Raw genomic sequence first — 24,026 nt, forward strand, 5'->3', positions numbered from 1 at the left:
TCTTTTTTCAGGTGTTTCTGTTTCATCTGTTCCTGTACCGCGCAGTTACAAACCTGTGTGTGACATTGTGTTATTGGAAGAAAAATATAAACAAAAAAGGAGACAAGTTTCACTTAGAATTAATGATAAGATGCTGCTGAAAAATACTCATACAATAAAACCTATACTTTAGATGCTAAATGCCGAAAAATACTTTCATTTTAAATCGTCTTTATTAGATTGCTATGCGCTAACACTATCGATTTCTATATCTCAGTCAAGCTATTAGCGCGTATGCGTCTCGCGTGTAGTCACCGGAAAGTTACTAGCGGCCACATTGGGGATCTCAAAGCAACATCCGAGTGTGTTACGGGTGTGATGTGACCCCACTAAACAGAAAAATAAACAAAAAAGAGTGGGTGAAATGCCTTCATGTTCTGCCTTAAACTGTAAAAATCGGGTAGGAATTGCTAGCAAGAAGAAAAATATCACATTTCATAAGTAAGTCGATCAAGTTAGATATATAATCTAGACTTAGATGTGTTATAGCAAATCTAGATGTAGATTTTGTAGGCCTAACTTAGACTAGACTGTAGACACTAAGCACGCCCATACGTGTCACGTCCATGATCACTGGGGCTGATTTCGGTAAATAACTCGATATTTATAAACATGGTCAAATTTCAGTTAAATCAATTAGATGCCATGCATGGTTCAGGTTGGAATATTAAATTACTTTGCACGTACTGACTTCATTAAGACTGAAGGCAGGGTTTAGGGCCTTTGTTAGATCTTGATCTACTTGGTGATATTAATTTCAATCTCAGAGAATATTCCTTATGATTAGATCTTATTAACATTAATTTTAGGTCAAGCCTTATCACATAAAATTTGAGAGAACCTATTTATAATATATGCTTACTAATTCCAACTTAGTTAATTTATTGAATGATATACAATATTGTAAGAATGATTGAATAACAAATTTAGTGCACACCAAAAAAATATGTTTGTACCCATGAACAATGACATTTTATTACTTCTTTTTTTTTAAGATTTCCCACCAAAAGTGATCCCGAACGCTCAAAGAAATGGGTGATCAACATGTGCCGTGATAACTTCAAGCCACATTCGCATTCCTTATTGTGCTCTGTCCACTTTACTGAAGAGTGTTTTGATAAGACTGGACAGATCGTTCGACTTAAGACAGGTGCAGTTCCAACAATCTTTAGTTTTCCACGTACTTTGCAAAAAAGCAAGGTAAGAATGAGAGGACTGTGAATGAATCCAGTATAAAATTCTTTGTTGTAGTATTACAACGAACCTTTTATTTCAGCCGTATCTTCCTTTCCAATTTTTATATAGTTATATATGAATTAGTTTTATAATTTTTTATTTTATCTTTTTCGATTTTGTTGTATTTATCATTTCTGTATGCGTTTAATCTCCTGTTAGGACAGCGTAAATCTCCGGACTTACAACGCTAAAATCTGGGGCTCGATTCCTCGCGGTGTACACAGCAGATAGCCCAATGTGGCTTGGCTTAAACAGCAACAGCCACAGGTGTATGTTTTTAGAACCTTATGCTTCTTATGGATCATGTGTGTGCTAATAATAATAAGCTTATTATTTTTTATTGCAATCGGTTCCAATTTGAGGTGCATCGTTGACGATGATGCTCATAACATATAATAATATAGGCCATGAATTGATCATATTAGTGACTGTGATTGATGATAATGTTAGTTCGCTGTAATAATAATTAATAATTACCACGATGATCATTTTAGTGGCTGTGTTATGACAACGACTGAAACTGGAATTATATTATTCTATGAAAATGCCGACTTACTAAATGGAGAAATGGTGAAGCTAGTTTCACACAAAATATGTTGGTATTAACTTATAATGGTGGTTATAATCCTATTAGTAAACTTATGGCGATGGATGTATAAGACTAAACCATTGTAATCTATGAAATTATGAAGACAATGATGACTAATGTCTTAGGTAGTGGTTTTCGTGACTTTAAATTTAAATATTTTGTTTATGTTTTCGAGTGCCCTTTAATGTTTGTGGAAGAAATCTCTATTCTAGGAGTCGGTCTTTCATTTGGTGTTTTTTCCCTTTTTATTAAGTAGTTTAAAAAGGTGTAATCCCCCTACTAATGGTTACTAGTGCATGCCCATATAAGGCTTGGGTTAGGAGTAAATAATGAGTTTCATAAAAGGTTTTTTTTTTAAGGGGGAAGGGCAAAGAAAGATGACTTCACTTCGTCTCCCTAATTCCGCTGTGGGCCCTACTCTGTGGCGTAATTTGCGTATATGTATTCAATCAACCTGACTAGAAATGTCACACAGTAACTGCCATTTCCCCCGAACTCGGGGGCTCTCCACAAAATACACCCTTGGAGAGTTTTACTAAGTGTTGAAGTTTATCTCTCTATTATATGGAGCTAATAAATAAGTAAACATTGAGTTGAAATAAGTAAATAAACAAATAGAAAATAAATAAATGAATGTAAAGTGTAGACCTTTCACCCTCATTAACTTTCCGCACTTATTTTTTTCAAACTAATTCTATTTTTTCCTCATTCAGCAGGAGCCATGACCAAGCCTCTATTTGTTGTGACTTACGATATAACGGCTCATTGGCATCATTTTCGCATATATTTGAACCACTCAACAAAATATGAAAATCGATGGCTAAATAATTTGTTTGAGTAATTCAACAAAATGTGATAATCGATAGCTGAAATATTACAATCACTGATCTCTATCCTGAACTGGATTGAGCATTGAATCTTTCACGTGAAGTCACCGGAAGTTGTAAAGTGGCCATCTTGTTGGTCCCTTGTTGTACTTACAGTTGTTAAGACGTATTGTGGAGTTTAACTTATACTTAATGTAAAAATGCCAATGTGTGTGGCATGGAACTGTAACAATAGACCAAGAGCTGGCCCTGTGTCGTTTCACTGGTAAGTTCACGTTTTTCTTTCTTTTTTACCCCCCCCCCCTCCCGTGTAAATAAATTACATTGTTAGATATATAACTTAATAAGGCCTAAGTAGTAAAGGCAGTAACGTTACTTAACTGAGGAGAACTTTTTATTTGAGCAAATATTATAAATATCGTTTTTAAGCTCAAAGTTTTCTTTTAGTTTTATTATGATGTAGTAGTTGTCAACTTCGTAGATTTCATGGATTTTCAAATTTCATACAGTTTTCCCTGGAGACAACCTGAACTATTGAAAAAATGGATTGCAAATATTCGGAGAGACAAATGGTATCCTACAAAAGCCTCCAGGTTGTGCTCTGTTCATTTTGAAGAAAAATATTTTGATAGAACAGGACAGAATGTTCGTCTAAGAGATAATTCTTTGCCAACTGTATTTTCGTTTCCTGAGCATCTACAAAAGGTATGTTATCATTCTAAGTTTGGCCCGTTAGGAGTATTCTCTTCTAATTACTCAAATATTTCTTTAGACTGATGAAAATTGAGTTGTTTATTATAAGAAAACTTTTATCATAATTTATGTTCAGCTGTCAAGTTTTATTTGATTTAGTTTTTACATACATAATGATAAGTTATGATCAGAGTTAGTTATATGCTACAAAAAAAAAAAAAAATTACAACCTGGTCATCAGAACAGCTAATTAAATATACTTTTCTTATATTTATGCTTATAAAGACTAGAATGCATTGTTTCATTAGTTGGTTACCCTTGCTGCTAGCATATTAGATTTATATTATGCATAAAGTTTGCATTAACAAAACTAAATAAATCTGTTTTGTTTTGAATTTCATGTAAAACTCTAGAAGGGCTATCTATGATAACTGTCCCTAATTTAGTAGCGATGGACTATAGGGAAGGCAGCTAGTCAATACCTCCCACTGCCAACCCTTGGGCTTCTCTTTTTACCAATAAATAATAGACTGACTGTCACATTATAATGCCCCCATGACTGAAATGGAAAGTATGTTTGATGATGGAGATTCGAACCTTTGACCCTCGGATTGGGAGTTGAGTACCTGAATCACCAGGCCAACTAAATAAGCAAATGAAATAAACTTATATTTTACATAGGCCTACAGAACTGTCAAGAAACTAATCAACAGAAAATTTTCAATTAAATATTTATTGTAATCTATTCTGTATCCGAGTAAGAGAATAACACCTCTGTGAAATCAGTGAGAATATATTGGAAATATACTAAGCAGTTATGATACCATTGCTGTTTCTAAGAAGGTTAATTTCTATATGTGATTTTTGTAGTGCTCATTGGTATGTCTGTTTTTACTGAAAACTTCAGTTCTCTTCTTGAGTAGCACCATATCATTTCAGTAGAAGTTAATAGTTAATAAGAAATATAGCAAAAATTGCAATAGTCAAGCAATAAAGCAGATTGTCCATGTAATGAATTACTTCTTTTAAGAAAGAGAAAGAATATAAGTGGCTTTAGTAAATTATTCATTCACTGCAATTTTATTCCACCAAATCCTGCAGTTTTGTGAGGTATACTTTCAGTTTTGATTTACCACATTCATCTGTTATTCAAAAGTGGTATCAAAGCATCAATGGGACACCAGGCTTTACACAGAAAGCATTTAATGCATTATAACAAATGGTAAATAGAAGAAGAGAAGGAACCAGTAATGGTACTTGTGCTTTAATGTTAGATGAAATGGCCATATGAAAACCTATAGAGTGGAGTGGAAAGACATTTCTTGACTATGTTAAACTTGATGCTGATATATAAGACAATATATCTCCTGTTGCCAGTGATGTACTAGTGTTCATGATTGTTTCTATAAACAGCAACTGGAAGATACATGTTGGAAATTTCTTTAGTAATGATATGACAGAAGAAGAACAAAAACACTTGGTGAGAATATGCCTACAAAAACTGTCATATGTTGAGATTACAACCATGGCACTTGTTTGTGATAGTCCAAGTTACCAATTCTCCATGTTGAAAGAACTAGATGCCAGTATAACACTTGCAGTCATGCTTTTTCTACTTAGTAACCAAAACTGAAAAATTTATGTTGTACTTGATTTATGGCACGTGCTAAAGCTCATTCGAAACATTGAGTATGAGAAGAAGAAAAAATGGAGGTGGTGAATATATTAAATGATAGTTCATTACCATTTTGCACGAATTGCAAGAACAAGAAGGCTTACACTTAAGAAATAAATTATGATCTATGCATTCAGTAACAGAAGTAAAAAATAAAAGTTTACATTTCAATACAAATGTCAAGTTCAAGTGTGGCAGATGCCATAAAATTTTGCAACAAAGACACAAACCTAATTCTGTTTAAAGGAAGGGAGCCTAAAGTTAAATTTATAAGAACATTTAATAGGCTTTTTGATTTGTTCAACTCCAGAAATCCATTGGTTAATTTTTTTTTCTTTTGCAGCTATTAAATTATCTTGCAGTTGTAATAACAACTCTACTGTTTAACAGTTTACACCTGTATATAAAACATCACTTATGTGTCATGAATTAAAAAGTATTGGCCAAGATGAAACATTAATGCCACAAAGAGACTACACGATATCTCCCAGTGATTCTATAGATGTGTGTGATACACGGGTATGATCTTGAAGTACACAAGCCTGTACATGATGATCATGATTATGAAGATACTCCAAACTTAACACCACTTTCTCTCTATAAGAAAGCAGTTTTTGGATACATGTCTGGTTAGTCAGAGTGGCACAAAAAATCAAGCATTATTTGGAGGCCTAGATAGGTGAAAATACTAGAAACTTGTAACTTTTACAAAAAAAATAGAGGTGGTTTGGTAAAAGGAAGAGCAAGTGTAATCAAAATGTGTCAGGCAGCAGAAAGTTGTACTGAGAGACTCCTGAAGCCAACAAATTTTCTCAAGCAAATACACTTAGCCTTGGAATACAGAAAGAAGTTTTGAGTGGAGTTTTTTTCTGGTTTAGATGGACATATGTTATATTGTACAAGATATGATGATCGTATTTACAATTTGATGAAGTGTTTAATTATATGTTATACAAAAAAAAATTGACTGCATCACCTTGCTAAACAACAATCTGTATACGTTGCAGGTAATAAAAGCTTTCCGAATTAATTTCATTTTAATATCAGTAGTTTCAAATTGAATGAAGTATAAAAGTGCTGTTTTGCATTCAAATGTATATAGTACATTTATCAACTAATTATCTTATAACTTGTGACATTAAATGTAATAAATGTATATAAATATTATGGTTTAATTTGATATAATTCAGTAGTACATGTATTCTATTAGCATACTTGTGTTAATATGTAGTACTTAAAAGAACAGTTATGTTTTATTGATAAACAACTATAGAACTTGATTGTTTTATGTTATTTCAGTATTAATATATGCAGTGTGTTTATACTGTATTTTCTACTTTACTACAGACTTGTTTAAGCTTATTCCAAAATGTGTCACTTTTATTATTAATAATACAGCAGAGCACAATAAAGTCACTTTAGACCAACCTAGTTTTGTCACTTATTGTTCTCTTTATTTTTACAATGCCAGTCGTACAAGCAAGTGTTTTTTTCAATTTACATAGCCATTTTCTTTTTATAGTTACTACAAAAATTATTAAAAAGCAACTATTAATTAATTAAAATGTTCATAGTAAAGTGACAAAAAGACCATAAAAATTAAGATAATCAAAACAGAAAATGAAATAATTACAGAGCATTTAACCATCACTTGAATGCCCTTGCCACTTAATGCAGTTTACACTCAACAATTTAGAGACCATCAGTAATGCTACTGCTTTACACCAAGTATCAATACAGTAATTAGCCAGTACACAATCTAGTTCAATATAGAGATCAGTGATTACAGCTAAAGAAGTAAACTGAGCCTAGATCACTGTGTATGTGAAAGTGTTAACACTAGAAATTTTAGCATTTGCTTGTTTGTTTCATACATGTCTGCATTTGCTCAGAAAATTTTCATATTGTTTGGAACACACATATTGTTATGGAATCTAGTAGTGGAGAGTTTTATGGTGTTTATCACTGTTCAGATCAAGGATGCAAAATTGGCATGAAAAACATGTGTGGAACTCCAGCATCATGATGAGTATGAAGTGATGTGTGTGTCCATGTAATTGTTGTGTAAGTTATTAGGAGTACAATATCACATCACACTCATAGAATTAGACCATTCTCTTAAAACTTTAAAATAAAGATGTTGGAAAAAAATTGCTAGAGTAGTTATTCCCTTCAGTCATGCTTTCTGTAATAAACATATCAATTTTTTCTCACTGTAAGACTATGAGATCTTTATTGGTCTGCCCCATTGTATGTAGACTTTACTGTTTTGGTAATTGCATTTATGTTATTAGTCTTTTACGGGGTATGCTAAATCATCGTCTTGAATATTCATGTGAAGGTTTCTGCTGTCTACACAGCATCAAAGTGACTTGGAAGTCAGAACACTGTTATAAACTTCTTCCAACTGTTCTCAATGAGGAGATGGTGTATAGGGAACAGGGACTGAGGAACATCATCAAAATGGCAGAGATAGTGTACCAGTGTAGCATTTGCTTAAAATATTTAGTTACGATGCAGAATATGTTTGGCAAGCAGTATTTCCTCCACTCTCATCTACAGTAGCGTTGATTTCATAATAATTATTCTATTCAAGAAACAAGAGTTATCCCTGATAATAAACCTTGGACATTATTACTTTGCTTAGTATTGTCATCATTAAGCTCTTCTTCGAACAAAAAAAGCAAGGAAGACTGTTGTATGCTATTCCATTTTGAAAATGTTTTGGTTTTCTTGATTCATTTAATAGAAAAAGAACACTTCTGGATAGGTGAATCATATATATCAATATATTGCAATATAAGTAACAATAAAGATTACATGTACATTTCAATTCATTTTAACATGAACTCATAAAATTGGCCATGAAGTAAATATTTAGAGAAATAAACACACACGCCTAAAGAAAAGCAGATATTTTTTGTGAGTATAACATGATGCATATACTCTTTGAAAATATTACACAGTGTACTATAGACCTATATCACGTAAACTTGATGAAGGATATTTGCATAAAACATCACAAAAAAAATAAAATTTTCATTTATTTGTGTGATAACCTATTAATTTTTCTGAATACTTACCATGTCTTTTGGAAGGATGTTTATTTGTTTGTACTTTGTGGTTTAATCAGTTATTTGAAATTTACAGTTTGCCAGTTTTTAATCATCTGCAATTACAAGGCTACAGTACTGTAAATTTTGCATATCCCAAAATCATTGATTTTGAGGTCTGTGTAGGCCTACATTTCTAATAGTAATAGCAGTTCTGTTGATATGAAACTTTAAAGATGTAATATCAAATGTGGATATGGAAAACACTGTTGTAAGTAATTGTAGCAATAATCAGAAGAAAATGTATCTAAAGTTGAAACATGTTGTGTGAGGACTGTCTGTGTTTACATATATTGAAACTACATTGGTTATCTGAGAAACAAGAAACTGAAATGTGTACTGTTTTTTTATATTGTTCCTAGTTACTGTTTTGAGGTATCTCAGTTATAAATTATTTATTTCATTTAATTCAAGTTTAACGTCTGATGTGTGATAAAAATTATAAACATTTTTGTGTCATAATAATTTGTATATGTCATGAGAGATCATGGTTTATAATCATGTATGTGTTACTATTTATTTTGGATAATCAGCAGAATTGTCCAATGATCAGTATCAAGAGATTGCTTAGATCATGATATCATGATGTAGATATATGTTTACTCTCACAACTAAACCCTTAGATCTTTTAGCACTTGAACATGTATCTACTTCACAGTCTAAGCAATCACTTGAAATTTACTGTTGGACAATTTTAATGACTGTATAAGAATATGTTTGGCACACTCTCTCAAGATCTTGGCAAATTGTGTGTATATTCTGAATTATAGAACATCGGTTGTTTCTTACTGTATTAAGTTTGAGATACGAACCTCAAAATATTATATAATGTTTTTATAAAGCCTAAACTGTATACCACTCAAATAACTAACATGCGTGCTATACATCTAATTTTCCAACACCATAAAAAGGCATGCGTACATTCTTGTAAAGTCTTTATTTAATTGCTTGAAAGTAGATTTCAAATATACCTTTGTTCCAAAATGTATGGAATAAATTTCTAATAATGTCAAGTTACATGTATGATAATATCATAAGTATATGTGAGATGTTTAAATACAGTGACATACTTTAAATAAGTACATGTAGATGAGTTGAATAGTGAGGAGAAAAGTATTATGATGCTTGAGCAGCATGCCATTAACAGTGACAAAAATTAATAGCAAATAGAATGGAAGGTTAATTGTTCACTGGATTTCAAAATTAATTTAAACATCTTTACACTTTGTGTATATTTTTATACCAATGGCAGTTGCCATAGTATTTTTATTTTGGTCAGGATTAATACTTTCTCTTTAAACAGTTTATCCAAAATTATCTTGAATTCTGAAGCCCAGATCTGAGCATCTCTTCAAAACTCAAAACTTTTAATCCCAGTATTCTAGTATGTAGTATTCCCTTTTATTCACTTTGTTGCACTCACTGCCTTCTTATTGTGAGACAAACATTGGACACAGTATTCGAAATAAATGTTCCCCAAAGACTTTTTGAAGATCAAATAAACTCTTGTTATTTACCACATCTAAACACTTAGCAAAATGTTTAAAAGTTTCTTCAGTATAATCACAATCAAGCCCTCTTCTTCCTTTAAGAACTGTTTGTTTAGTTTGTGTTAAAGAGTGGGGATAGGTAATTTTGTTTGTTAGAAGTGAGCAGATAGCTTTTGAGTGAGAGATATTACTGAGGTTGGAAAAGGTACAGTGTGTTTGGATTGATATTCTTGAAGAAGAAAAAGAGAAGAAAATTGTTTCTGTTATTTTCAACAAGCAGCTTGACAGGAATGTGTACAGACAGACTAATGTGCTATTATGAGCCTATAAGTGACAGTCTTGTTATTATGGGAAATTAATCGTAGAGAAGCTGATTAAGTTAGTTTGTCTTTATTGCATGTGACTGAAGAATTTCTAAATGTTGTGAGGGTTAGATTGTTTCATTTAGTATGTGAAAGAATATAAATGTGTTAAAGAATTTTGTAGAAAATTACATGTATGATCTATAATTTCCAAGGACTTCTGTCATTTGTGGATTTGAACTACCTTTACTTATGACCTACAGATTCAGTTAGTACACAGCCAAATATCTGATAAGAAACATGGCCAAATGTAAGGCATATAGTTGTACTAACAGTAAGTATGATAACAAGGTGTTGCATTTCTCCATGTCCCCAAACCTCCATCATATTCCGTTAAGAATTCTGAAAAAATGAAAATAACAAAGAAATGGATAAAAAAAACACCTATGAATGGAGTATACCATGTAGATATTTTCTTTTAGTAAAAACAGTGTTGTGTGTCAGGAACATTGCTTTCTTGATTGTTTCAAGAGGAATTTGTGGTCTATGTTTCTGGGTGCTAAACCTTGACAACCAACATGGTGGAGAGGGGCAATTCTCAAAAAGTATTGGCATTACCCCTTCTATAAGATATTGAGAGGAGAATATCTGGACACCAGAAGAAAGAAAAGGTATTTTAGATTACTGTTGTTACAAAATCATTTGGAATATAAGTATACAAATTGCTTTGTCTGTAGGTTTGTATATGACCATAACTTTCTTTTATTTCAGTGACCAATGGTAGAAGTAAAAAAATATGTAAGAAGCATTTTATTTTTTTAATTTCAGAAAAGACAATGTACTGTCATGCTATTTCATTGTAACCAAGCGTTAGTATAAAATTTGCTTTCTCAGTATTTCATAAACAGTGCAACTTGTTCTTGTTTGTAAACTCATATGGGTGAGTAGGCTATCAACATTTCAATGTCACAAACTGGAGTGCATCGTAAGATTCTAACATGTGATGTTATCTATGAATCTCATAACACCGTATAGTCCAATATTTATTATCTTGTTTTATAGTTATGGTATAATTATGTTCCTTAACCAATGCAATTATAGGGGTGGAATTCTCCTTTAATTAATTTGTTAGAAATAGACAAATTTGTTAACCTAGATGTCAGAGAAAGCAAGTTTCTCAAAATAATTGCATCCCACAATATCTATTCTAGTGTTTCATAATACAGGTTCCTTTTTATTTTGTTGTAATCAATGGGTTCTATACTGTGAAAGGACTTGCATGTTACACCTTACAGACTAATTGGCAAGTAGGTTTTTTAGTAAGTGCCCTACTTTAGAGAAGTCAAATGTAGTTTTTTTTGTTTGTTTTTGCATAGGTAAAATCCTTTGTTCTTGGGTTAGGGTTTTCTAGAATAGCACCTAGGCATAATGTTTGAAAGTAAAATCATTCCTTGTGTTTTCCTACATATTGTGGAAGCTTCAAACACAAGGTGGGGAGTGTGTTAAGTGTGTGTGATATCACACAGAAGGAGGACATGTCAAGAAAGTCTAGAAAATTGGTGGTTTTATTCTCATTATAAGGCTTTGTTAGAATATTCTAGATAAAAATAGTGATTGTTTGGGAATTATTTAGAAGAGTTTGGACATTTCTTTCAGCATATGAATTAATATTCAGCCTAACATTTAGCATTATAAGGCTTTGTTAGAATATTCTAGATAAAAATAGTGATTGTTTGGGAATTATTTGGAAGAGTTTGAACATTTCTTTCAGCATATGAATATTCAGCCTGAGAATCTATTTGTTGATCAATCAACTGTCTCAAGTGAAGAGTTTTATTTTTTATAGACTTTGACTTATAATGTGTTTAGTATGCTGAAGACTGAAAAGTTGCAGTAATGCCTAAGTCATTGAGTTGGATGTGGCAATGTAGGAAATATCTCCCAAATTATATTGAGGATACTCCACATTGCCAGTTATTCATCCAATCACAGATGAAAAGCTAGTGTCATAACAACAGCAAATTAATTAATAAATTATTTAAGAAATGACACACACTTTAGCAGATGACATCCTGAATCCAACTACACATCCAAACTCTGCAGTCAGCATTGGGCATGGCAGTTAGCCCTTATTACCAATTAATATAGAACTATACTATTCACCAATATAGTTCAAGACTATACTATTTAATCTGATTGAATATTTTTATACAACTTGTAGGCTTAATTGTTTTAGTCTGACTTAAGGGTTCAAGTAAGAATAAAATTATCATTTATGTTGTTAAATTAAATATAACTAGTACTTAACAATAGAATATGGTATAAAAACTATTTTATATTTTTTGTATAAATTGAAGATGACACACATATGTACGTGTATATGCATCAAGGAACAGTAGGTACGAGTAGGATATTCAACCTATTGTTGATGCATTGCTCAACTAGTAAATCTAATGCTCCCACATTATTGGATTTGAAAAATGTATTATCCATAAACCTGAGCATTTATGAAAAGAAAATACTACTTGCTTTGTTATTTTAGATATAAATTGAGGTTATCAGTGTAGCTATTGAGCCATTCCAGATCTTGTAAATCAAGGGTGATAGCCTGGTTTACTTCTGAAAAGTAGGGGGAAAATTTGTTGTAGTTTGAGTTGTTAAAAAGTGACTTATTAGCCTGGAGTGTGAGATGTCTGAAGTTAGAATATGAATTTAGGAAATATGTATTGTAAAAATGATTTAATACATTAACATCCAACTAGCGACTATTCCATGACCATGACAATTAGCCTGAGGATTGGCCTTTTTGTGAGAGAGGAAGAATTTAGTTATTTTGAGTTGTTAAAAAAAGTGATTTATTGGCTTGGTGTGAGAGAGGTTTTTAATTTGAATCGGAGCCCAGGAAATATATATACATTGTAAAAATACCACAAAGTCACGGATGATGATTTCAAAAAGAGATTTATAAATTAAAAAGTTCAGGTTTTTTAGTCCATGAGATATTCTAGGTTACAGTTTGACTTGTGAGCTTAAGATGAGGTTGAGTCAAGTGCTGGTATCTCCTATAGCATTTGTTGTTCACATGCAATTAACGTACCTACGTGTAGTTATCAAATGTTTGAAACAGCTCAAATTTAAAGCAAAGATCCATATCATAAGATAAATCAACCCATAAATACCTAACACTAACCAAATGTAAATTATGTTAAAGAAGACTGCACTTACATTTTTAAAGCTAGTAATGAAGTTCTTGTTTCAAACTTTTTCATTCCTGTGTACTCCATAAACAAACTATTAGTAGGAAGACTGCAGTGACACCTCATGCATAAAAGACATTGGAATGCTTCCCTTTAAGTTACCTGAATAAAATTGTTTTTGTGTAAGGATAATTCACTTTTCTATAGTAGATCCATATCAAGTTAGTTGCTCATTAGCAAATGCACTATTATACAAATACATGGAAATAAGCCACTTGTAGTCCTAGCAAATTTATTGTACGAGTATGGCATTCCTTCTATTAACTATAATGTATTCACAGTCTCTAACATATTGAAGATGCTAAGTACCAGTATACAGAAACATCTGGGGAATTTTGAAGTGAAATTACATGGTCATGATGAAACAGAATTATCTTTAAATCCAGGTGTTTTTAGGCACTAAATACTAGCAGATGACATCACTGGACCTATTGATCCATTTCAGCTGTCCCATTCTCAAAACTAAACTAAGACTTTTTTTTTTAATTTTTAAAGCCAGCCCTCATCATTCATATAGTTATCAAACTTTCTCTTAAGCTAACTTAAATTTACTGCTTCTACAACCTCTGAAGACAACCATTCCAAAAGCCAACCACCCTGTTAGAAAAATGAAACTGCCTTAACTGAAGATGACTGCTACCTTGGCAAAATTGATATTTTTGTCCCCTAGTCCTACATATGAAAAAAGATGATGCATCAACATTATACATTCCCTTAACAATATTAAAAACTTCAGTCAGATCCCCTCTAACTCTTCTTTTGTTTCAAGAGAAAACAATTTCAAAGATTATTAATCTCTTCTTATATGACAAATCCTCCATCTCAGGCACCATTCTACTAACCCTCCTCTGAACCCTTTCCAACAATTCAATGTCCTTCCTAAGGTAAGGATCCCAAGACTGAACATAATACTCCAACTGTGGCCTAACCAATGGCCTATACAATGAAATTATAAACTCTTTAGACTTGTATTTAATATTTCTAAAACCCTATTTACCCTACCACTAGCAACAGCACACTGCATGGATGGCTTAAGAGAATGATCAGCCATTATGCCAAGATCCATTACTCTCATGACACTGTTAAAGTTATTCCAATCAAAATTATACTTATAATTCAGATTATAATAACCCACATGCATTATCTTGCATTTACTATAATTAAAACCTATTTGCCATTTATTTGACAACTCAATAAATGATCTAAATATTTTTCTAAACCAGCAGCATCCTCTTTACAGCTAGCAACACCCATTCCTTCATCCATGTCATTGATGTAATTAAAATGAGCAAAGGCTCTAAGTCTGCTCCCTGAGATACCCTACTTGTTACATTCATTCAGTTTGATTGATCTCCATTTATATTAACCCTCTGCTTTCTTCTATCCAAATAGCTAAGTTATCCCCCACACCTATAGATAATTTCTTTTACAAGCCTTTTTTGTGGCACCTTGTCTAAAGCTTTCTTAAAATCCAGATACAACAAATCTACACCCTCACCCTTATCTACATAAGCAGTAACCTTTCCAACGAAAGATACAACTTAAAATATTCTTGGCAAATACTTTTCCAGTAGTTCGTCTTCAGACAGTCCAAGAATTTCACCTTTACCATCACAATAAGAATGCCTCTGTCTGTCCTTCTTAATCATTACCTCATGTTCTTTAAACCAACAAAATAGAAGCGAGGTCCTTTTCCATTATTCCATGCATCATTATTCAGCCTTTGTGCCTGCTTTAAGCACTAATTTTTTCATAGTATATCAAAAAAGTACTGGTATTAGTTTACTCATGTATTGGTGGGACTAGAAAAGTTTTTGTGGTTTCACTTGAAAGACTTATGTAGAAGCAATTCCAACTGCAGTGTTAATTATTTGATTTATTTTTCTCAAGACAGTGATAAAGTGAAATTGATAGCTTAAAGCTATGATAGTGCTATTGTGATGCACAATAAAACTGTTGAGGGGCAAAGGAAAATTACCTAAATGCACATTATATTCACCAGCAAAACCTTTCTCCAAAATACCTGTAAAATGCAATTTTTATGTTTGTGACCTGTCTAGCTTTATAGCATTCTTTTCATGCTTTCCAAAAAGCTCTGAAGTTCTTGTAGCAATGGTGATTAGACAGCAAGGTAATGACATTTTAACAATGCATGATTAATACTGTATACAAACATCACAAGGACCTCATTGAATGTGTTAATACAATCTAAATGAATGATTAATATATTGGTTTATGTGCTTTATTATGCATGACATTAATGCTAGTTATCTTAAAATGTTAATTATCTATCATTTAGAAGCAAAAAAAAATTCATGTGAAAACTGTGAAAGACAAGAAAATTACCAATACACAGAGAGTGTACAAAAATGGAAAGAAAATTACTATGTCAAACAAAGAAGAAAGAATTTCATCTGAAAGACACAAGATGTATCACTACAATGAAGGAGAGAGAGAGACAAATAATACTACACACAGAAAACAGTTAGTGAAGGTAATTTAGCTTGGTTCTGTCTGTTTGTGATGAAAATGTTTTTGACAGTTGAAATATTTTTATCAAACCAAATGCTTCTTAATTTATGATTTTGGTTTCAAAAATAAAAATTGTACAAAAGGAAATAATGGAAAGGTTTAGTGTTAAGCAGTTTGTTTTCGATGAAACTAAGACAAATGTCTTTGCCACTGCAATTGTTATTAACTTGTGTTATAACAGCAGTCTTTAGGATGTTTAAAAATGGTCCACATCTTCATTAGGAAAAGTGATACTGAAATACATTTTTTGGATTTTGTGATTATGAAAATTGTTTGTCTATCTTCAGAACACATTTAACAGAGATCTGCCATGTTATTAATACAGCTTAGTAAAGCTTTGTTGAGTAGAAAATACAATTCAAAATCATCTGTAAAAAAAAAAAACTGGGATATGCATGTTATTTGTTGTGAGGAGAGGAAATCCACTTTACACTAAATAAAAGTCCAGATATGCAGGTTTTGAGTGGATTGTCTGTTTTTATTTTTTGTTTAACTTTATATTATTGTTCTGACCATTCATGTGGTTATTATCAGGTAACTGTCATCTGTTGTGTGAAATATAACGTGAGCATTTTGTTCTAATTCAGATAACATACAGGGTGACACCTGTTTTCATTTAAATTAGTTTTTATTTCACAAATAGTTAATCCTTTTATTTTTCTTCTATTAATGTTGTTCTCATTGTATAATATTTTAACTGGATGTTGCATCGTAGTACCGTGTATGTAAATGTGTGATAGGGGATTATAATGTTCTTTGGTCCTAATGCTTATATTGTGTTCCATTTCACCTGTGTAAGTGCTGTCACATTCACTGCATTAATACTTGTAGATGTTTCCATCATTGAGGTTTTCAGAATAAACCTTCCTTAGATGACCTTGGATTTTAGTGCTAAGGTTTTGAATAAGGTTTTGCACTGTCTATGGTGTTGGTATTTCTCTGGACTCTCCACTGCATTTTATTCCCTCTTGTTCTGCTAATTTAGTATGTGTGTCCTTGCCACTTTCCAGTTCTGAGCCACTGGGGTGGTGGATCTTGAATAAATCCTCCTGAATGTGTTTGCTTCCATTCAGTAGAGAGTATGGTGGTGGTGTTCTGCTGTTGTAGATGGCATGTGATCCTCTAATCATGCTTTGCATCTCTATGCGGTGGGTCCAGGAAGTTGATGTTGCACCCAGCTTCTGTGTGGTTCTATCCAGAGGGTGAGGTTGCTTATGTTTTCTAGATGCGATCCACATCTTTGCAGTGGGATCCAGAGGGTGACGTTTTGGGGGACGATGTTGCTCCGGGCAGTAGGTCCCAGAAGTTGATATTGTGCACAGTTTCTATGCAGTTCTATCCAAAGGGTGAGGCTGCTTATATTTTATAGATGCAATCCACTTCTGTGAGGTGGAATTCAGAGGTTGTTCTTGTGCTCCAGCCTTTGTGTGGTCCTATCTGGAGGATGCTGCTGCTTTGGAGTAGATCCATCACATTGGAGTTCACCCCTTCGATTGAGATCCCTCATCTTACCATCACCTGGATGTCAGTTCACAGTGAGAGGTTTTGGATTAGAGCTGGATCAATCAAGAAATCCTCACACATGTGTTGGTTGTGTTACTTTTGCCTCACTGAATTTGCCTCATGATCTCCACCTCCTTGCAAGAGTCCTGGAGGTTGATGTTGAACCCAATTACTGGTTCTATCCAGAAAGTATGATTGCTATATATTTCAAGAGATGATCCACTTCCATGCAGTGGTACCCAGAGAATGATGTTGTGGCTTTGGCTTCTGTGTGGTCCTATCCGGAGGATCATGTTGATCGGGGTGACGGTTCTTCATCTTGCGCTCCACCTCAGAGTGTTTTCAGTGCTTGAGGTTGATGTGGAGTGTCTGTCTGTTTGAGTTTGATGTGACCTGCCACATAGGCACATCTCTTCCTACCATCAATCGTTTGTTGGGTTCCTGGATGTGAATTTGCGCATGTGTCCATTTCATAGACTGGTTTGCACAGTATATCCTTCAATTCTACTTAACTTGAGGAGAAAACAGTATGGACCCTTCTCCTACCATGAGTCAGAAGTTCTATTCCTGGTACTGCTTGGTTTTGTACTGGAGTTGACCAGTGGTGTATGGTCCATTGGGCCCTAGCCACTCTACACCTTGGAGCACTTCCATTTTTACTTTCCCCATATTCCTGTCTTTAGATGGTTCTTCTACAGACTTTCTTCTATAGGTTTGAGCTACCTATATACTGTGAATCGGATTCTGACCCAACTGGTTGGCTCTCCCTTTTTGGTTGTTCTCCTTCCACTTTCAACCTGTGTATGTGACACCTATTTTTACACTGGATGCTGAATATACCTGGTACAGAAGTGGTGTGGTATCCTAAGTATGTTCTCTCCCAACAGGAATCACACTTCACGAGTGTTCTTCAGATGCTTTCATTCGTTACTTATTTGTTATCCCTCACACTGCTGTCTTTGCCTATTTAATGTGGGATTCTAGCTATACATGTGAGTGTAGGTAATGTACCAATTTGCAGTTATTATTTTCCTATACTGAAAATATATTTCCAATAGATACTTACTCTCTCTTACATTTCCCACCCTTCCTCCCCATTGAAAAATGATGCTTTTCTGCCTAATCTCGAAGTGATAGTTTGGTAGAATTGAAAATAGGTAATATCATTTGTTAGGAGGGTGTGTTGCACTCCTGTTGGTGGAGAGTTGTTGCATGATAATTTACATGCGAGGTGCAGTTGAACCATTTTGATCATGGGGTACATGGGAGTTCAAGTACCTATCAGAAATATATTTTCAGTACAGGAAAATATTAACTTTGATTTTAGTGCTGGTTTTTGCTGTTTATATTGTATTTTGTTTTTATGCTTGTTTCCAAATGTTTATGATGTTTTTGGTTATGTAGCCATGATATGGTAAGACACCTATTAATGTCTCCATTTGTGTATTTTCTTTCCTTTATAGAGTTTATGTTTTTTTTCTTTATTTTTATGTTATTAAGTTTTTTTAATATTTAACTAAAGTTATAGTGACAGTATGTTTATGGAAGTGACATTTGTCACTAGAGTTTTTCTGAACCTTTGGAGCACCAAACAAACAAGGGGTACATGATTTACAACTCTTAAGTTATTGTACATGTCTTCTGTGATGTCATTTTATCTTTCATAACATTAGTTAAGTTTTTTTTAGAGTTCTTTTAATTTGGTTAAATTATTAAAAAACACCTAAACAAGAAATAAAAATAAACAATCCTCACATAAGCTGTATCTCAGAACTTTTATTTATATGCATGTTATGCTTAGAACAAGCATTGCAATTTGTGAGACAGGCAAAACTTTAATGCATAGTATTGGAGTTTTAAGTTTCAGTATAACTTTTTAATGATTTACAGAAAAACAATAGAGAATAAACTAAGAAATGAAACTGCAAAGAGCTATTGATTTTTCTTTAGTTTCTTACATTTTAGTGTGTTTTCTAACTCATTTCTTTCTGTACAAGAACTTTGCAAACTCTCCTATACAGGCTTTATAAGATGCCCTATTTCTAAAATTATGTTGAAACAGGAGAGAGAAATCTGTTGGCTATGGATTTGGAAAACTTTAATTTTCTATAGGTTGATAGTTCCTTCATTAATCTCTGAACCAGTTTGGTCACTAGACACATTAGGATTACCTGAGGATTCATAACTTTCATCTGTTACACTCTTTCAACTAAATGAAAGATTTTCCTTATGTCATTTATGCATAATTATTTCTTTCTTTTTTTCTTTCAGGGGCATTAAAGTAAAAATATACATTTTTTCATTTAAATTCGTTACACTTAATAAAAAAAATCACAAGGTCTTATGATTTTTTATAGATATACTAAAAATAAGAATTTATTTTTCTTTGTTTCTAATATAGAATGTTAAAAAACTTCGAATAACAAAACTTTTACATAATTTTTATTTTTACTAGCAGAGACCCACAAAACATTTGTGTGAAATTAGTATCTTTACTGCAATAGTACTTTATTAAATATACAAGATTTCTAGAATAATACAAATGAATTGTAATCATAGACACTGAAATGTGCAAGTCCACTTGTCTTAGACTTGTAAGGTGTGTACATTTTTAACATTAGTATAGTTAGGACTAAACTTTACTGTACTTAATACTATCGATAAACTTTTAATGTTATTCTATGACCTAAATCAGATCATTTTGAAAACTTTAAGACCTTAATGTTGTACAAAATGGTCAGTAAAGTATATTTAGATTTTTTTTTGTTATTTCTTCATAGAGCAGTTCTAGTGACATACTCACTCAGTTTTGCAGCTCTCCATCACTGGTAGGCAAGCTGGTTATTGTCAAGCACATAATGTGCCTGCATGATTTTTCTTGGGTACAATTCTTATTGTGCATGCTTATATTGTATACTGACAAGCAAAATTATAGTATGATTACTAGTATTATGTATACCAACTTTTCAAGAACATTCACTCCAAGTTCAATATCAGTAGGTGTTAGTTAAACCGAGATAAAGTTAACTTGACTTTTGCTGGGTATATTACTACTCCCCGTGCCCATTGAGAGGGCAGGGAAGCCAGGATAATTCCTCGAGGTCTTTGCAGAAGGTAAAGAAGGTTATTGAATACTGAACATTTAGAATAAAAAGAATTAATATAATCTCATTAAACACCATATTTAAGGTCTTACCTGAAAAGAAACTTCTTCAAATCCATACTCCAACACATTCCTTCATCACAGGCATGGAGCTTGGTAGATCACACCCCTAAGGCCTATATTATAAGCTGTGCTTTACTGAGCTGAACTATCATAATTTTTAGTGCTGTGCAGCACTACTCATTTTAATCATTTTGTAAAATCTTGAACTCCTTGCTTCATATGCCATATTTGCATGTACATTAATGTTTGACTGAAAGAAGTATATATGATGTTATGGCTCAGCATGGCTTAATTTTGGTTTTTATAAGCTGTGCCAATCCATGACATGCAGGTTAAAATTTTAGTGAGTTAGTTTGTGTATAGTATTTTTATAAAAGGTGCTTAAACTGCTCAGATTGGCTACAAAAGGACCAAAAGGCAACAAAGTTAACCCTTACAAGTCCAGGCATTTTGGGTTGCATTAGGAAAAAAATTTGTGATGTCAAATTTTGATTATGTTCTCATAATAACTAAAAATGTTGTTTTCAGTGACCAATCTATCCATACTGCAGGAACAAAGCTGAAATATATGGCAGAGTTCTTCATTTCCACACTGAACTATCATCTTGAAGATTTTGAAAATTTTGTTTACAGTTCATTGGAGTGGCTTGATCCCCAGTTTTACATTCTTTGATGAGCTAAGGGGAAGAGTAACTTGGTGCTCTTTATAAGCATTTTAAAGTTCCCCTCAATGACTCAGTCTTTGATAAATTCATGGTAGAAAAGGAGTGGAAGCAAGTCAGATAATTTATTTCCTCACATTATTTTAAACCTAGAATCCAATTAATGACATCTGTGATTTGGCAAAATATCATGAAATACCAATGAAATGAATATCTAATTGTCTCTAATCTGGTTTCTTTCACCGTCAACTTGTCTGGTTAAAATTCATCTTTTGAAAGGGTATTCTTAGTTCTTACAACTGTATTATCAGATCATCAACTTTTGCTGTTTTGTTCAAATTAAACTGTTTCTGTAAACATGTTTACTGCTAGCTATTAAACTCATTAGTAAGAGTAAGAACTTTCATAGAATCAGTTTCAGAGTAAAATGTTTTTTGTCAGTAAATTATACTAAATCAATTTTCAGGGGTTTTGTTTTCAGCTTTAAGGGCAAATGCTGTTTTAGAATCAGTTTCAAAGTAAAATGATATCTATCTATAAAAAAGTACTAAATGTACTTTAAACAATTTTGTTTACTGCTATAGAGTTGAGCATTACCTTACAATCAGTTGCACAGTAAAATAACTTCTTGCCAATAAATGTTATTAATTTTTTTTACTGAGTGTTTTTGGAATCTTTACAGCTCAAGCTGACAGTCATATCATTGGTATTGATTTAATCATTTTCCAAAAAATAAATGATCTTTTCAAATTAAACTTTTAAGCTTAGTTTATACACTGTGGTTGTATTTTGATTTGTAATAGAAAAAATGAATGAGGATCTTTTAAGAAAAATTACATTTTATAAATGTGTACAGAGTCAATTGTGTGATTTAATTTTCATTTCTGAGTTTATTAAAAGTAAATTTTACCTGTTTTACAATAGTTTTTTCATAAGAAAAGATGTGTTAGAATACTAATATTGTCTCTTAGTTCTGTCATTATATTTAAAATATCTTATTCTGAGTATTTTTTTCCTTATTCAAGGCTTACAGAAGACTTTTTCAAACTTATTTTGTTTTTATTAATAGGCATCATTGAGTCAAGAGCACACAGGGATCTAGCATACAAACAGATTTAACTCATGGGATAGATTTTGAGCCAACAAACACTACTACAGTCACACAGTATCCTGAGGTGTTCTCTGCTTTGGCAAATAGACGTGCTGTTGATCTTGATCATCAGTATGCCATTTCCAAAACATTTTCTATGTTGCCAGTTCCAGTATTGCTGTTTAAGACACCACATCAGGTATCATCTTCAAGTCTTCCAGATTTCAGTGGTGACCAGTTAAGCATTATCAAAAAGGAAAAAAGTGAAAACATTGAGCAAACAACTAATGAATGTCTTTATAACAGCTTGTCAACATCTATGAATTGTATTGATAATAACAAGCTTCCATCTTTGAAATTTATACATTCTAATAAATGTATGCTGGGGATGATGAAACATTATGATTACAATATATCATTGTTAATGGAAGAAGCAGCAAGTGAAAAGTTTTCATCCGAGTACTTCAAGAACACTTTAACCCCATTAGAATGTACTAATGATACAATGATAAGTTCAGTGGAACACTCTTACCATTGTATGCCACTGTCCATGAAACAAATTAAGAGTATGTTGCTTCCAGATGCCAAGCAATTTACTTACACAACATTCAACAGAGGTTCTGTTTATACAATGGAACAGCCTCAGATAACATGTACCATCTCTCAATTAGACGAACCTAATGAAATTGCAAACCACCTTTGTGATGAGAATGGTACTTCTTCCATGTCAGGCATTGTGGAATATTTTGAGATTTCTGATTGACGAGATGAGTCTTATTGCTCCAAATGCTTTCTTTATAAAAATGATCAGTTTTGTGAATGTAGTATTTCTTTGCGTAACTTTGAAGTACTGCATGCAACCAGCTCCATATGCGACTCAGATTTGTTTTTGTTCCAATGACCAAATGGGGTTAAGTGGATAGAACCACACTTTTCAATTGAAGATTCATTTTGGACATTTAATTTTTAAACTCCTTTTTCTTCTGTTATTAAAAAGTCAAAATTAAGTTCATAGGTTGCGCATCTGTGAACTATTTCTACATTCCTTACGTACATTGTGTTATCATTTTTGCATATTTCTAAGATGTGCTTGTCAATTGATAATTCCAATACAATCTAAACTCCTTCTTACACAGAGCTATCTTGATCTTCATTCTGCCCCCTAAGCATTGTTAAAAAATTTTAATGCTTAGTGCACCAGTCTATATACCCCACAAATTTTGTACCACTTTTGAACATGTATATAGCATGTGACCACCCTCCATCAGTAATATTGTACTACCTATATTGGCAAAGCATTGTTTAGACATGTTTTTCCTATGTGACTACCGTTTACAATTGTACTTCATTGACATTTCACTACATTTTTCAACAGTTTTCTTTTACTGTGTTTACATTCAATTGTTTAAATTTTTGTTTGCATTTGTTTATATGGTAACATAGAATGACTTCGTGATTCAATGTACCAACAATGGAAATTCCCATTACGGTAGATAGTCCTTCTGCTATGACTACCCAGACATTGGGTTCAACTTTATCTGCTGAAGACATACAGGCCTTAGTTTCCAGGGAATTAGATTCCTATGTTTGGCTGGCAATTTCTACTCATTTTCAACCTGACAGTGTTTCTGAGGATGAATACTATCATGAAGATGAAAATTCGATTCACTTTTACTGGCACCTTCTTATTTTGGTCTGCCACACTCTACACCTTTTTTTTTTACAGCTGGTTAATCAGCTATGTGGTATGTTATCTTTTTCCTTTTCCTCCTAGCTTGTGGACATTGTCAATCAGATTTTTATGCTATTAATGTCACCAGAATCCTCTACCATTCCTCTTATGTCATCCTTT

General features: G+C 32.7%; 1 protein-coding gene across 4 annotated transcripts; it reads left to right on the forward strand.

Annotated features, from left to right (window-relative positions):
* Positions 1-307: 307 nt before the first annotated feature.
* Positions 308-22,607, forward strand: LOC106474073 (THAP domain-containing protein 3-like). 4 transcript variants are annotated; one of them, XM_013934758.2, is made up of 4 exons: positions 308-480; positions 1,035-1,239; positions 15,521-15,715; positions 22,154-22,607. In XM_013934758.2, the coding sequence occupies exons 1-4, from the start codon at positions 404-406 to the stop codon at positions 22,184-22,186; spliced, it is 510 nt and encodes a 169-aa protein (XP_013790212.1). In that variant the 5' UTR covers positions 308-403; the 3' UTR covers positions 22,187-22,607. The 4 variants fall into 4 exon arrangements, with proteins under 4 accessions (XP_013790212.1, XP_013790213.1, XP_022258163.1 ...); XM_013934759.2 differs by lacking the exon at positions 22,154-22,607 and adding an exon at positions 20,951-21,741; XM_022402455.1 differs by lacking the exons at positions 308-480; positions 1,035-1,239 and adding exons at positions 2,585-2,956; positions 3,201-3,396.
* Positions 22,608-24,026: the final 1,419 nt, after the last annotated feature.

This window comes from Limulus polyphemus, unplaced genomic scaffold (genome assembly GCF_000517525.1).
Source record: "Limulus polyphemus unplaced genomic scaffold, Limulus_polyphemus-2.1.2 Scaffold6791, whole genome shotgun sequence".
NCBI lineage: Eukaryota > Metazoa > Arthropoda > Merostomata > Xiphosura > Limulidae > Limulus > Limulus polyphemus.

What these genes read in the sequence shown, in the direction of transcription:
- LOC106474073 (XM_013934758.2), top strand. Translation starts at nt 404, where the DNA reads ATGCCTTCATGTTCTGCCTTAAACTGTAAAAATCGGGTAGGAATTGCT. An exon ending in AAAAATATCACATTTCATAA is followed by an intron (nt 481 to 1,034) that starts GTAAGTCGATCA and finishes TTTTTTTTTAAG; the next exon opens with ATTTCCCACCAAAAGTGATC. An exon ending in GTACTTTGCAAAAAAGCAAG is followed by an intron (nt 1,240 to 15,520) that starts GTAAGAATGAGA and finishes TCTATCATTTAG; the next exon opens with AAGCAAAAAAAAATTCATGT.